The sequence below is a fragment of the Astyanax mexicanus genome, chromosome 16 (genome assembly GCF_023375975.1).
Source record: "Astyanax mexicanus isolate ESR-SI-001 chromosome 16, AstMex3_surface, whole genome shotgun sequence".
Lineage (NCBI taxonomy): Eukaryota > Metazoa > Chordata > Actinopteri > Characiformes > Acestrorhamphidae > Astyanax > Astyanax mexicanus.
In genome coordinates, this window is record NC_064423.1 from 14,937,442 (window position 1) to 14,953,016 (window position 15,575).

Genomic DNA, 15,575 nt, shown 5'->3' on the forward strand with positions numbered 1-15,575 from the left:
AGTGTCATCAAAAATAAGATTTTGAAATTACAACCTATATCTAACACAAACATAATCTAAAATATTGATGGACTTTAAAGTTTCAGATTCTGAGTAATAGTTTATATAAAAAGAAACAGATTTACAGCAAAGAACCACTACAGGTTTACAACCACGGTCAAACAACTGCAGTTCTGCACAGGGTCCAAGCGTGCAGAGAGTCGGTCAGCAGCAGGTAGCAAAATGAAAGGCTATTCAACCTGAACCAGCCAATAGCACTTAACCAGATTGGAAGTGCTCAGTGTAAAGGGCCCTGGCTTGAAAGCACCACGGCTTTCACATCTTTAGAAGACAGCAAAAGCTGAGTCCACTGTGAGAGCAAAACCTGTTCCAACATGCTCCCTTCCTCACATCAGTCACGGCTAACACCACATATTAAACTGCAATATTATAAATAAAAGTGTCTAAATCTAAGAGGGTGCCATAGAGTATCATAGTATCATATTGTTATAATTTTAATGTGATCAATTTAAATCTATATTGTGCTAATAGAATAATTATATCCTACTATTTAAGTCTACTTATTTTTGTTCTGTTGTTCTGTTATAATTTTTATAATTTCTATATTTATATTATATATTTTTTATTATTTTACACAGAAATCTTGATAAGCTGCTGTTGTTTACAAAACAGGCAAGAGTTCATTTTTTTGTTTTACTAGATTCCCTAAATCTTTTAATAAAATTATGTATTATAGATGGTGGGATACTTACGGTCCAAAGAGGAGCATTTTCTGATATATTTTTTGCTTCACAATCTGTAGATTCAGTTTTTCACAAATTGGTAAACGTTTGCTCATTTCTGTTTCTAAGAGTCTCTGCCTCCATAAAATACTCTTTTTATACCCAGTTATGCACGTTAGTTGTAAATAGCTCCTATAGTGCATGTTTTTTATTAGTACCGTTTATTCTACAGCCTTTTGTTGCCTCTTCTAAACTTTCTGTGACGTGTTTGCTGCCATTAAGTTCTATTTTTTTTTTTTTATGAAACAGTCTAAACTGTCTAATATTTTCTTATTTTATTTTTGTAAATAAAATACAAAAAAATCAAACATTTGGATACACCTTCTTATTCAACATTTTTATATTTATTTTTTGTCTTACATTGTAAATTAATGCTGAAGTTATCAAGATTACGAAGGTGCACATAAGGAATCATTTAGTAACTTAATGTTAAACAAACCAAAATACTCTGTGAAGCATTTAGGTGCTCTTATCTGGGGTTCTGTTTCTTAACTTGTGGTTTCTGAGGCTGGTTACCAAAATAGGGCTATTCACTGTATACCAACTCTGCCTCTTCACAACACAAATAATGTTCTTAAACACATTAAGATGTGAAAAGTTTTCCTTCATGTTCTGAATGACATTAGTATTAATCTACAATATATAAAAAATAAAATAATGAGGAGTGCACAAACTTTTGACTGGTATAGTATATCTTAAGATTTGCTAATCACTGCACTGCACTTTTTTTTTTTTACATTTTATACAACTTTTTTTTAAATTATGGAAGTATGTTCCATTCAGCCAGTATTTATATAACAATATATTTCTTAACTTTGCTCAATCATAATCTTGCAAAATACCATAATATACATTTTTGGTCATACCGCCCAGCACTGGTCAGCCATCTTTACATCTCTACATTATATTGCCCAGCTCTATGTAGAAGCACCCTGGGAATATCTAGAATCACACACTGTGAAAACACATTATGGTCTGAAAAAACATGCAGGAACAGACTGCTGGTGTATTTACAGGATCTGAAAGCCAGCACTGACTAAATTAATGTTCACACTTCATTCGCAGTTGCCAAAACACAAAGGAGAAAATGCAAAGAGAGCAAATGTGTTCTCTTCTGGTGACATTCTGTGTGGGGGGAAAAAAATCTGGACTGATGATCTCACTTGCTTGAAATGCTGCCACTGAATAAAAAAAATTAACAAATGTTCTTGCAACAGCTACTTCTGCAAAGGCAATCTGTTCCCTTTTCCCCCTGCCTGCTCTCACAGTCTCAAAAGGCAATCTAAATAAGCCTAGAGACACGGCCATTTTTCTTGTAAATTGAACACCACAAAGCTTTGCGGGATCGGCGAAAGGGGGTACATTCTTCAATCAACTCACACACGGACGTGCAATTACTTTATCTCACTAAAAGTGCACACGTCTGGGGGGGTAGCGGGTGGGATTCCTGAATCACAGTTATTTTACCTGAGGGTCTCTCTCTTCTGAACAGAGACTGCTGGAGAAGGTGGTAAAACGACTAAGAACGCATTAGGAGGACACACAGCATGGTAACGCACTTCTGCAGGGTGCAGGAAGGGACGAGTAAAAAGGGGCTGCCATACCTTCCTCCTGCTCCTCTTCCTCAGTGGGGGACTGCAGTCGGCCTCGCGCTCCTCCAACCCGCTCAGAGTGCCTCTGGAGGCTCACCACCTCAAACATAGCATCTCCCTGGCTGCCCTTCTCAATGCCCTACACACATATACACACAAACACACACAAACACAGTAAACACGAATGTAGAAGGACACACAGAGCAGACATTGGCACAAGGCATGTTAATGTGCTCATACAACAAATAAGAGCATTCAACTACAACTGCAAGAAATACAGTACTGTACAGGTACAGGTTTTAGCCAAATTAATTTGAATACTTTCTCTCAGCAGTAATAATGTATTTTTTTCTGATTTTTATTTCAAAAACTTAACAAAAAATATAAAATAAAACAAAAAAAGAAATTGTCAATGTGTGCAGGGAGAGGACACTAAGAGCAGAAGCAAATGCAAGTAATTTATTTACAAACAAAGATAAAACAAAAAATAAATAAAGAAACTAGGAAACAAGAAGACTGGATACCTCACTGACGTTTAAACACAGAAGAACTGACAACTGAACACAGATACAAAACGGCTATATATACACATGGAAGGAGACAGGTGACAGGAAACACCTGGGAACAGGTAACGAGGGGGCGGAGAACATGACATTTTTTGGCACTATGGACCAAAATATTTAAACTGCTCTCTGGCACCCACTATCAGACCTCACTCAAACTTGAAAACTGGACAGAAATTCTAACTCACTCAGAAGATAACACCTTAAAACTTTTAAAGGTGTGGGTGCTGCCCAGATATCCCTTGACGAAAAACCTAAGGTTTAAGTTACGTACTGGTATCCCATGACCTTTGGCATGTGAGTGTATTTATTCAATACTGTTGTATTTTATTTAATTCTCATATACAATACTTATGTATTTAAAGGAGAACTCCAGTGTAAAAATGACTTTGGGTGTTGTAAAACATGATACTAACCTTTGTTGACACTATTCTTCCACAGCTTTCTGAGATCGTCATTTTATTCCGTTTGTCCAAACATCCTTTAGACTGGGTGATACGGGGCATAATCTTGCCCCTACAAATAATTTAGGCTGCAACATCACGTGCTCATCACTCCACTGATCATGACTTTACTTTAAGATGGAGGCTCATGGGGATTTAGCTTATGCTATGAGTTGTAAACAGTGTTTTTTAATAAGCTTTTTTTGCACATTTAAGTTCTTAATGCCTTGTTTTAAATGTTAGAGCTCTCCGCACTCTACAATTGAGATGTAGAGCTACTTTGAGCCTGGATAACTTTGTAAAAAAAACAAAGTATCTGCAGGCACAAGAATATGCCCCATATCACCCAGTCTAAAGGGTGTTTGGACAAATGGAATAAAGTTGCTAAATCTCGGAAAGCTGCGGGAGAGCGGAGGTGGAGTATTCAATAAAGGTTAGTACTCTATCACGTTTTAATACACCCAAAGTCAATTTCACATTGGAGTTCTCCTTTAAGTACTATTTACATGTACAGGGGTTGGACAATGAAACTGAAACAGCTGGCTTTAGACCACAATTTATTGTCCCGACGGACAGTTCTGGTGGAAACAGGAGAGTTGAGGTGCACATTGAATTCTGCCGTGATTTGGGCAGCCGTGGTTTTATGTTTTTTATGTCCGGGTCAGCACACAAACATCCCTTTGACAGCTTCCTCTTGCGTCCACAGTTAATCCTGTTGGATGTGGTTTGTCGTTCTTGGTGGTATGCTGACATTACCCTGGATACCGTGGCTCTTGATACATCACAAAGACTTGCTGTCTTGGTCAGAAATGTGCCAGCAAGATGTGCACCAACAATTTGTTCTCTTTTGAACTCTGGTATTTCACCCATAATGTTGTGTGCATTGCAATATTTTAAATAAAACTGTGCTCTTACTCTGCTAATTGAACCTTCACACACTGCTCTTCCTGGTGCAATGTGCAATTAATAAAGATTGGCCACCAGGCTGCTCCAATTTAACCATGAAACCTCCCACACTAAAATGACAGGTGTTCAGGTTTCATTGCCCAACCCCTGTATGTAAGCTGCTGAAACACTATAATTTCCCTTTAATATTGATGAAGTGTAGCATTTCTTATCTTATACAGTATTTATTTGTTAAAGTATTATAATACTGCATGTATTATCAGTACTTATCAGCCACCTATATCCATGACTAACACAAGCTCAAACACACACCCACAGTATAAAACTGAAGCAAAACTGTGTTTATACTGCACTCACAGGACACATCTCCAATGAAAACAGGGCTATAGGACAGATATGGCCTCATCAATAACGGGTCAGAGTCAGTTATAAAAGCTCCACGCTGACAATCTACTTGGGCGTTTTCAAGAGCACACGCCATTCCAAAGTTAGCTTCACCTCTGCCGCCGCCGCCGCAGGGGAAGCAGCAAAAAAATATAATTACGCGTACAGGAGGAAATTAAAAAGGAGCAGCGAGTGAGAAAAAGCCCTCTCGCCGAGCGGCCACTCCTGGGGAGCTCGTCTGGTAATGGGGTTCACAGGGAGCCCGGCTCAATCAGAGCAGCAGATTACGTGCATCTCTTTCACTCTCCTCCTCAGAGGTCATTCCTACCCCTGCCTTCACCGTGCCCCCTGAAATCGGCTTACATCGCTGCTGCCGATACTGCCGCGCTCGAGAACACTTCACACTTTTAATAGAAACAGTAGCTAAATGCCACTTCATTTTAATTCCTCAGCAGAAATGCACCTCAGGCAGAAAACAGCATTTAGAGCAAATAATATCTACTCACCAAAATTCGTCACACCTAATCAACGGTGCCAATAAATAAATAATCACGAAATAATAAAGAAGGCTGGGTTAGGCCTTGCACTAACACCATAATATTATCTTTTAATTAGCTTTTAACTACAGCCCAGGCATTCTTCCACTCAACGATGAAATAACTACGAAGACAATCAGCCGGAGATGCGGGCAGCAAGCCCTAATTACTTCGGCATGATAATGAGAGCCAGGCCACTCATTAAGCTCCCAATAATACAAAGCTTCCATTTGCTGCTTCACAGCTTTCCAGGAGCCCAGTTACAGCTCCCAGTCGCCATTAACAATAGACTCCTTTCTTCACCTAAGAGCTGCATCGTCTACTACACTTGCAGAAGTCATCAACAGATATCAACAGACCATGTTACACTGGAAACACAAAAGCAGAGGGGATGAGTTTAATCACATAGGCCTAACCATTTTACTTTATACCCACAATAAATCATCAGTGCTGCACAAAAACTTTGCGACTCAAAATTTGTCTTTTTGAATTTATTTAAATTACAATTATATATTTGGCATTTTAAATGTCTACAAATATCATGACATTAAAATGCTACTTTGCTACAATATAGTGAACTGCATAGATAACCAAATACAGGAATTTTCACCTAAACCAATGATCAAAAACGCAATTAAATTATTTATGCATCCTGTGTATTCTAGATTGAACTGACAAATTTCAATTGCCTTTTCCGATCTCATGGAAAAATGTGATTTTATTTTCCTATCCAGCAGCACTAAAGTTGTAAGATTTGAGCATGCACACACTGCAGCGATGAAGCAGAAATAAAATACTGTGCAAACCTAACAAACAGTATATATACACCAGAGTGGTAATGATACAAGTATTCAAACAAAGACAAGAGTGCACGCAGCTCCACAGAAAAAAAAAAAACACAGTATACTCTATGCATGCATGCATGCATGCCACCCATAAATCTTTGTAAACTGTTGAATTTGCATGGCATTGTGGGTCCTGTAGTGGATTTAGAAGGCAGGCTAGAGCTAACAAAATCTTAATGCACCAGTTTAAATGAATGGTGACATTGCAAGTTAACTCTGCTTCTGGACACAAGGCTTCTGTTTTACAGAGTATACTTTTAAGTGGCATTTGTATATATTCATATTTCAGTGATTGATAAAGATCTGTAAAAGTAATTCTTTACTCATATATGGTTATTTTCTACTGTTGAAAAAAATAGTTCTAGATGTACTGCTGTCTGAGAATCAGATCACCGGTTTTTGATTTAGTCTTGTGCTTTTGCCTTTTACACACTGAGATTCCTGCCAATTACTTGAACTGTTTAATGATATTTTGCATGGAAAAATCCTTCCTTCTCAGCTTTGAGGAACATTGTAATTAAATATTTTAATCATTTTTATTAACGTATTTGTTGACAAATTGGAAAGCCTCTTCTCATCTTTGCTTCTCAAAAGACTCAGAGGAAAGTTACAGAATTATTTCAAGAAATTATGTTAAGAAATAAAAGACAATGCAAAAAGGGAATTAAATGAATACTGCATTTGTTATTTGTATTTTTCATACTAGCCAACATTTTTCTGATTCGGGGGTTTTTAACTTCACATTTTCACACATCTGGGGAACGACCGTAAAGTAAAAGGGATGTTTGTAAAAAGGATCACAGACATTCATAATTCACCTGTTTGAGCTGAAGGTAAAACGTCTCAGAAAAGGTCTTTCTGCTGAAGTACCAGAACCTCTCGTTGGCTGGATACACCCTGGCTAAAGCCTCCAGGAGGAACCGAACCGGCTCAACCACCTCAGTCACCACCAGGTCCACAGCCACTGTGAGATACACCTGCTTGTCTGGAGAGAGGAAAGCATATACATGAAGATAAAAAGAGTCTAAGCGGTCGTCTGATTAGAGAAATCACTATTATGTAATGTTTCTCTGTAACAGCCAAACTAGCTCTCTGTTTAGATCCACAATGGGAATGTTAACATGATAAATATGTGTGCATACTGTAAAGCTCTGGAGGAATCATATCATTTAGTTGACTTTGAATTAAAAAAAGAAAACCTTATTGAACAGAAAGCACTAAAATGTGTACTGTACTAGATCCTGAATCATCCATATACAGACAAGAATGGTGCACGACTAAGCAAGCCAGCACAGCTGAAGGTCACAGAGATGCCTGCTCTCTCCAGGGTCTAATCCAAAAGCAAATCCTCTTCTCATATAATATGCAGCCTCTTTATTCTGATTGAGGCTGTAGATTAGACAGGACTCCACAGGAGGAAGTGTAATATGATGTGATGTAATGTAATTACTCTGTAAAGAAATGAACTGGATTTCCTTGTGTTTCCTTATTACCAGAAACAATCAATCAAATTATATACATACACACATACAGTACATACATATACATATTTATATGGTGGGAACAACTGCAGTCATGCTTTACTGATAACTGGCAATGAGTCTTTCACATCTCCGTTGGGCAATTTTGGTCCATTTTTCTTTATAGAATTGTTTTAATTCAGTAACATCAGAGGGTTTTCGAACATGAACAACCTGTTACGAATCATTATGCCACAGCGTCTTAATCAGACTTGTCTAGGCCACTCCAAAACCATAATTTGTTTTTTTTAAGCCATTCAGAGGTGGACTTTTTGGATGTTTATCTGCTTTGGGTCATTGTCCTGCTGCAGAAGCCAAGTACACCTGATATAAACCAGATATATTCCTTCAGAATTGTCAGATGAACAGCAGAATTCCTGGTTCCATCTCTTACAGCAAGCTTTTCAGAAGAAGCTATTATATATATATATATATTATATATATATATATATATATAAAATACTAATCTATGTATTAGAAAAGAAATCGCAATAAGAAGGCTAATTATTGAGCACAGAACAACATTGGAACAGCACTAAGGCAATATGGGGTCCAGCTTAGTAAATTAAAGTAAATTAAAGTTCTGTTTCACTATTTTGTGTGTGTGTGTGTGTGTGTGTGTGTGTGTGTGTGTGTGTGTGTGTTTTTTTTTAATAATTGAAAAAAGTTCTAGCATAATGTCCAGTCATGTAATGTAACATCATACAATTTTTAAATCAATATTTTTAATTAATATCAATAATAAATCCCAGGATAAACGCTCACATCAACAATTTTAGTCCCCCACACTCATTTACCCTGAGTAAGAGACAGTTAAAGCGAGGTACACAGTAGTAAGGTATAACTCAGGAAAGCTAATCAGAAAAGATATGCATTACAAAATCAATAAAAAAGAAAACAAATCAGGTAAAAATTAATCACTGTTTTTAGGCATTACATATAAGCACACAAATGTCCACAAGCATTGTTCGAAATGATTAACTTAGCTATAGAATCTCACCTTTTGGTGTGTCCTCATTAAGTGCTTGAAAAGCAGGTGTATTGGGGTTCCACGTTCCAGTGATCACATAGGCCTTCCCATCTGCGCTCTTCCCCATGGACTCCTACATGCAACAATAATCACAGCCACCAGTCAGGTGTTTGGTACAAACCTAGCCAAGCCTAACACTGATAAAGTAAACCAATTAGAGTGCTCTGTTTAACATGTTTAACAATGAGGGAAATATAATGGACTGTGAGGGTTGCTTTTAACTGAATAGAGTCTGAATTTTTGAAGTCGCTGAGGTTCAAATTTGTCAAAAGTATTCATATTTATTACTACTGAGGTATCAACTCAAGGATTTTACCAAGTAAAAATGTAAAAAGTATTGATTTCAAAACTACTTATAGTATTAAAGTAGCAGTAATATAGGGAGAGCAAAAAATGCTATTAAGTATAAAATCCTAGGCCACGCCACAGGAGCCTATAGTGCACTAAACATATATATAAATTTAAAATGTAAATAGTAGAAAGTACAGATAATTATGTGAAAATAAGTAAAAGTAAAAAAAGTCTGAAAACGAATTACATCTGTTAAGTACAGATGACCAACATTTCTACTTAAATAAGGTAGCAAAGTATTTGTTTAGTTTTCAGCAGGGTAATTGTTCACCCTGGAGGTGACTCTGCCCTCATTTTTCATAATTAGAGATTTAAATTAATGTCTCGTCTAATTTTATGAATTTTACACTAGTTAATCAGTCAAGCCACTAGAAGGCAATTCTTATACAAATCTGCTCAACAAATACACACGCTACACTGCAGAACCCTAAATGTTCTGGTAAGCCAGGGCAATATTAGCTAGCATAGCGGTCATCCCACGTAGCTTGTTTTAACACCATAAATACACAGACTACAGTCTGATATACTACCCTCTGAACGACGAAAGAACTAGCACTTAGCGCGGTTAGCGGCTAATACTAATGCTGCTCCAGCAGTGCTGGTCAGGGTTAGCAGCAGACTACAGTCCGATAATCCTCACCTCTGAACAGTGAAAAGCTAGTGAGCTTAGCGGATAATGCTAATGATGCTTTAGTTTTGGTGCTGGAGAACTAAACTGAAACTCCTGTATAATGCTGTACTTCAGTGGATGGCTTTACTGCTCCTTACAATCTGACTGGTAAAATTCATACATAAAGGTGAACCGGATTATAAGGCATACTGACGATTTTTTGGAAAATTAAAGAATTGTAAGTGCACCTTTTTTTTCAGCACCTGCATGTCTTGTCTGATCAACTACATCTTTGGTAAATGGAAAATTGTGTCAACTTGCTTTTCAATTTTCCACTGAATCATTCTTTTAGCAGTAACATATGTTGAGCTGTAACAAGCAGTGGAGCCTGAAATAGACAGCTTTTTAATTTCATTCTTTCATATTGATTTATAAAGAGGGAAAAGGCTGCATTTCTCCCCTCATTAATCCCAAAGAATACAACTATAGCTCATTAAACTACACTGCTAATTGTTTTGCTTCTAAATGCGCTAGCCTCCTGCGCTGAAGTTGCTTGAGGGAAGTATGTAAAAATATGATTTTAATGAATAATAAAAATACTTGATTTCCATGTCTCAGGCCTATAAATAGCAGACGAGGAACGATATTTAGAACAGTGTTGCAGCATGTAGAAAATAAGAGGCAATTAGTTTACAGAACTGGTTCTGAAGCTCAGAAATATTTATACATTATACTTTATTAACCATTTACTGCATCCTGCTTGCATTGCACAGTTTTGTATTACACATTTTCTCCCTGTATTTTATACGTATAAATTAATATCACACCATATTCTAATTCTATCAATTTCATTTTTTTTTTCTGATCAAACAGTCCCATAAGAATTCCACTGCTAGGTGTTCTGTGTCTGCAACAAATAAACTTTGCAAATAAACTAGATCATTTACAGTTGTAAGTAAGACAGATTTTTTATATACTCAAAATATACAAAACAATTATGTATACTTACATTTGCATATAAAGTTCCAAGTGAGGCATGACAGTGGGTGCCTGACTGATGGGACATTATTTTTCTGTAGTTTTGTGGGCTTTTAACATTCATTCATTCATCCATAGTGTTGTTATGTTATATGATGTATTCCCACTAAACATGCAACACCATCAGTAGACAAGCGGTGTCTTGCTACAACTGTCCGTACAAACAGAAAAGCAACAAAACAGACAAAAATCACATCCACATGCATATTCTGCCAATCCTCTTCCACAGGACCAGGCAAAAGTCATGGGACATGATACATAGTAAAATTTGATAGTGCCAGGTTCACACCATACAACTTTGAGTCTTCAGGTCTTTGTGCTGTTCACACTACAAGACTGATCTGCAGCACAGGGTCAAAAACTACAAGACTCGTTACTGTGGCAAAATGTCAACTCAACTGGCTGCTCTCCAGAAACACGTTTTGCCACAAGATCAAGCCAGAACCAAATGCACACAAGCAAGAAAGATTAAAGGTTTTTTTTTTTTTTTAATTAGAGGAATACTCAGAACAAGTAGTTAAAATGTTTAGCTTTTATCTCTATTCAGCCCCATTTATAGAGGACTCACTCACAAGCTCCCTCTGTGTTTGACAGTCATTTCCTGATGTAACAAGGGAAACACAAAGTGGTCAGACCACTTCCATAAAGGGCTCTGGTTATGCAGAAGGTGCATTCTGTACCCGTGGTTGTCTCTGATCTTGACTCCCAGTCGCCGACTGGATCAGATATGTAGCATACCAAATATTTGACATGCATTGGCAATCACTTTGCAACGGCTTGGCAAACGTATTTTAGTAGTTCCTGCCACATAACTGTGTGAGCGCTGAGAGATCCCCGAGCAGAGTTTTTTTTTTCAGCAATCAACGAAAATACTACTATCAACTAAAAAACTGGGCTAAAATCGTGTAAAGTAAACGTCACATAAGTTGTTATTACTTATTACTTTATTACTATTACTTCAGAGAATTTGGAAAACGAATTGCCCTGAAAAACTTAGGTAAACCCATATGTTTTTTTCTCAATCTATATTATTTAAGTGCAGTTTAAAACAGTGTTGTTTACTCAGTTACTTTAAATGGCAGAGTAACTTTAAAAGTTAAAATAATTACTGGTTCCTGGCATCATTTTTTACATAAAATTACATAAAAACTCCATTAACTCTTTATTAGTGTGTAATCTTCCCAGCAGGAGCTAATTTATCTTAGGTGTTAGCCTGTGTTTGTTAATTAATAGAGGGTGAAATGTTTGCTTCCTTTTTTAAGAACTTCCCATTACAGGAGAGTGCCTTCATTGTAGCTCTTAGCCAGCATGAAGTCACGCTTTGCAGTAAACTAAATGGTATCTTGTACGCATGGCCTATAACACTGTAGGCAGACGGTCAACCATTAAATTTTACAGTGTGTTAGTTTCTGTTCTATGATTTTTGACTTGAATATATTCTATATATATATTTTTTTTATTTTACTTGTTTACATATTTTACTTGAATTTATACTTTTACTTTTGAGATATATATTTATCCATTCTATCTTAGTAAGTTATGTGATTTGAAAGTAATAACAAATGACCAAACTTTGATTTAATGATGTTTACAGAAGATTTTTGATTTTACTCACCATGTCTAAGAGGTGCATGTCACTATTCCGAACCTTCTGTCCAGGACTGAGCAACATGCCAAAACACCTGAAATCAGACAGTAACAAACGTATTGCTATATGACTGTTATCTGTATTTATACAATGAATTTGTACAGCACCAGGTCAGCAAAAAGAGAGGCAAACTCAACTGCTGTTACTTGAGTGCCATCTTGTGCCTTTTGATGGTAGTACACTTTGCTCATATGAAATCCACAGATCTAATTTGTTCTCTTAAAAGCATCAAAAGCATGCAAACAAATCTATACTATGACTTTTACAGGTGTTCATACCATGAGACTTAACTAAAGATATCGTATCCACAAGAACAAGGCTGGTTTCTGCAGGTGTCCTAAAGAGGTACTTCTAGTTTCATGCTCAAAGTCAGTAATGACTTTGCAAAATAGTTATAGAGTCTCAATAAGACTGGGGCAGGCATTCATCTACGAAAACAGAGAGGCTCAAACCTCAAAAAAGGAACAGAATTCTTGGAAAAATGCCATACGGTGACTTGCACACCTTTTGACCTTTTCCACATTTTTTCACCTTATCACCACAAGCTTAGATGTATTTTTATTAAGATTCTAAGTGCTAGACCAACACATAGTAGCAAATGTTTGTGAAGTGGAATAAAAAAAAATATATACATGTTTTTCAAAATATTAATTAAATAAAAAACCTGAAAAGTATGACGTGCAAAGGTATTCAAGCCCCATATCAATATTTAGTAGAGCTTTGCTGCAATTTCAGCTGCAGGTCTTTTAGGGTATGTCTTTACCAGCTTTGCACATCTAGAGACTGAGATTTCTGCCCATTCTTCTTTGCAATATAGCACAAGCTCAGCCAGATTGGATGGAGAGCATCTGAGAACAGCAGTTTTCATGTCTTGCCAAAGAAGCTCAATAGGATTTAGGACAGAAAAATAACAAAAATAACATCAAGTCTAAACGATCCTGTTGTAGCTCTGTATGTTTAGTCATTGTCTTGCTGGAAGGTAAATCTACTTCCCAGTCAAGTCTTTAACAGCCTCCAACAGGTTTTCTTCCAGGATTACTTCTGAACAAATACTTTTGCAAACCAGAGGTAAATGGTTTTAAAACTTTTTTTAAAAGGTCAGTTTGAGTATTGATTAGTAATATGAACTAATGAACCGTGTGTTTAATGCATTATTTACAGAAATGACTAACATATATATATTTAGCAAGTTTGATTACATTCAGGAATTTAAAATGTGTAATCTGACAGTCAGTCCTGCATTTCAAATCCACTGAGTGTCATCTTTACTGTATAACTTTTTTTCTTATAGCACAGTTAGTTCCAACCATGCAATGTAATTGGCTGGGAGACAATCGATAAGTTATCTTATCATACCCATACAAAATAATGCCAATCCATTTTTAATAGTTATAACATTCTCCCCATTACTGCTCTTATGTCAACTTCATCTCCTTACTGTAATGCATTTAGAGTATAGGTCACCTAGTGCTCATTTACACTCAATAAGTAGAGTTTCAACCTGGACTACTGTTTGAATTAGGCACAATAGGGTTCGGCCATTCAGAACAGAGGTCAAGCCAAAAATGACTTTTCCAAAATAGTGCTGATATATAAAACGAATGCAGGCAGTGATACATAATAAAGTTTTACTTAGATTATCTAGAATTTACAAATTACAAATTACAAAGTAAAAGTTCCATCAAGTGGTGTGGCTAAATACCTGTATTACTGAACAACTTTATTAACTAAAAACAACTTTATTTACAATAAAGTAAGCGCTTGTGTGATGTCTCACCTCTCTATACCCAGTTCCTTGTTGGACATCTGCTGCACTGTGACCACCACTTTCTTCTGCACGCCTTGACGCAGCTTAAAGTAGTACTTGTCTCTGTCTTTAGGGACAGGGCTGCCAAAAAACAAGACATTTATCAAAAAGATTAATAATACAAAAACATGAGGCCTAACAAGTAACCCAACAGTCAGAGGTGTCAAGAAACAAAAGACAAATACTTTGCAACCTTACTTAAGTAGAAATTTTGGTCATCTATACTTAATGAAGTAATTACTTTTCAGATGATGCCAAAAAAAAAAAAAAATAGCCTTGTTATTCCTATTTCATTTCAGCTTGTTTTCATTCCAGCTTAAAAAAATATCTAGATAAATATTTCCATCAGGATAGAGTTAATTTAATTGTGGTTGGATGAGAAGTATAAACATATAAACCATCCCTTTTGGTTTATACGCGGTCCATCACACCTGTACGTCACGTCACACTTTAGCAATGTATGTAGTCTAGTATGAAGCTTCAGCTTAACATACATTTGTATTGGACTACAATGTATTCATTTTCAATGAGCATATATGCAGCTGAAACTAGTGCATCCCATTTTTTTAACATTAACATTTTACTATAACATTGCAGGCTTAAACTTGTCCTTAATGCCATTTTCCTTTTATATTACTTTTACTTTTGTATTTTAAGTAATTCTGAAACCAGTACTTTTACATGAGCAAAAAAAAAAAATAAGAGTCAATACTTCAACTTCTACAGAAATATTTTAAACCCTAGTTTCTATACTATAATGAAGGTCAATACTTTTGACAACTTTGCAAACAGTAAAAAGTAACACTTCACAATAAAGTTACATTATAAACAGTACCTACAGAGTGTCTCTAGTTGAGACATTACTTAACCATTTAACAGTGTTTATTATTATTGTAAGTACTGTTATTACTGACCCTTATTGTACAGTGTTATACAGTACTGATATAACAGCAAGGGGAATTTTACATATATTGAAGTGAAAGCAGATGAATATTTTTGGAAAGCCTGTTGAATCAGATGTGAATGGGGAAGCTGGTGTTTTATTATATAATTATTATTAATATTATAATTATTAAAGGAACATTTATATATTTCTATAAAAATTAAGCCTATTAGACCACTGCTGACCTGAAGTTGCCTTTACTGTCATCCTCTCGCACCTCCAGAGACACTGTGAAAGCGAAAATATCGCTGTCAGGGGACTGAGGCAGGGATGAGTCACGAACATCAGTAGCAGCTTTAGATGAACGCTTAAACGCTGTGGAGAAGCTGTAGAGAATTCGGCTCACCTGTACAGAACAGAAGAGAAGAGACTATTTAAACAGGGTTAATTCCAAAGCAACAATGCAAAACGTTACATAAGCAATGATGAGTAACTAGATCTTACCAGAAAAGTGAAAGAAAATGTGGAAACCGGCCTCTCCCATGATTGGTATTGACAATCATAATTGTGCTAAAGGCGGTATTACCCAAACACCCCCCCCCCCCCCCCCCACCCCTCCAAAAAAAACAACAACAAC

General features: G+C 36.4%; 1 protein-coding gene across 3 annotated transcripts in view; it reads right to left on the minus strand.

Moving 5' to 3' along the window:
• Positions 1-15,575, minus strand: part of rabgap1l (RAB GTPase activating protein 1-like) — a 152,653-nt gene that overhangs the window by 119,088 nt on the left and 17,990 nt on the right. For all 3 annotated transcript variants that reach the window (XM_007252655.4, XM_049466009.1, XM_007252656.4), the window contains exons 6-11: positions 15,184-15,344; positions 14,026-14,136; positions 12,216-12,282; positions 8,572-8,674; positions 6,870-7,036; positions 2,387-2,513 (exon numbers count right to left, since the gene is read on the minus strand). In XM_007252655.4, the coding sequence (XP_007252717.3) occupies positions 2,387-2,513; positions 6,870-7,036; positions 8,572-8,674; positions 12,216-12,282; positions 14,026-14,136; positions 15,184-15,344 (736 nt within the window). The remainder of the gene's footprint in view (positions 1-2,386; positions 2,514-6,869; positions 7,037-8,571; positions 8,675-12,215; positions 12,283-14,025; positions 14,137-15,183; positions 15,345-15,575) is intronic.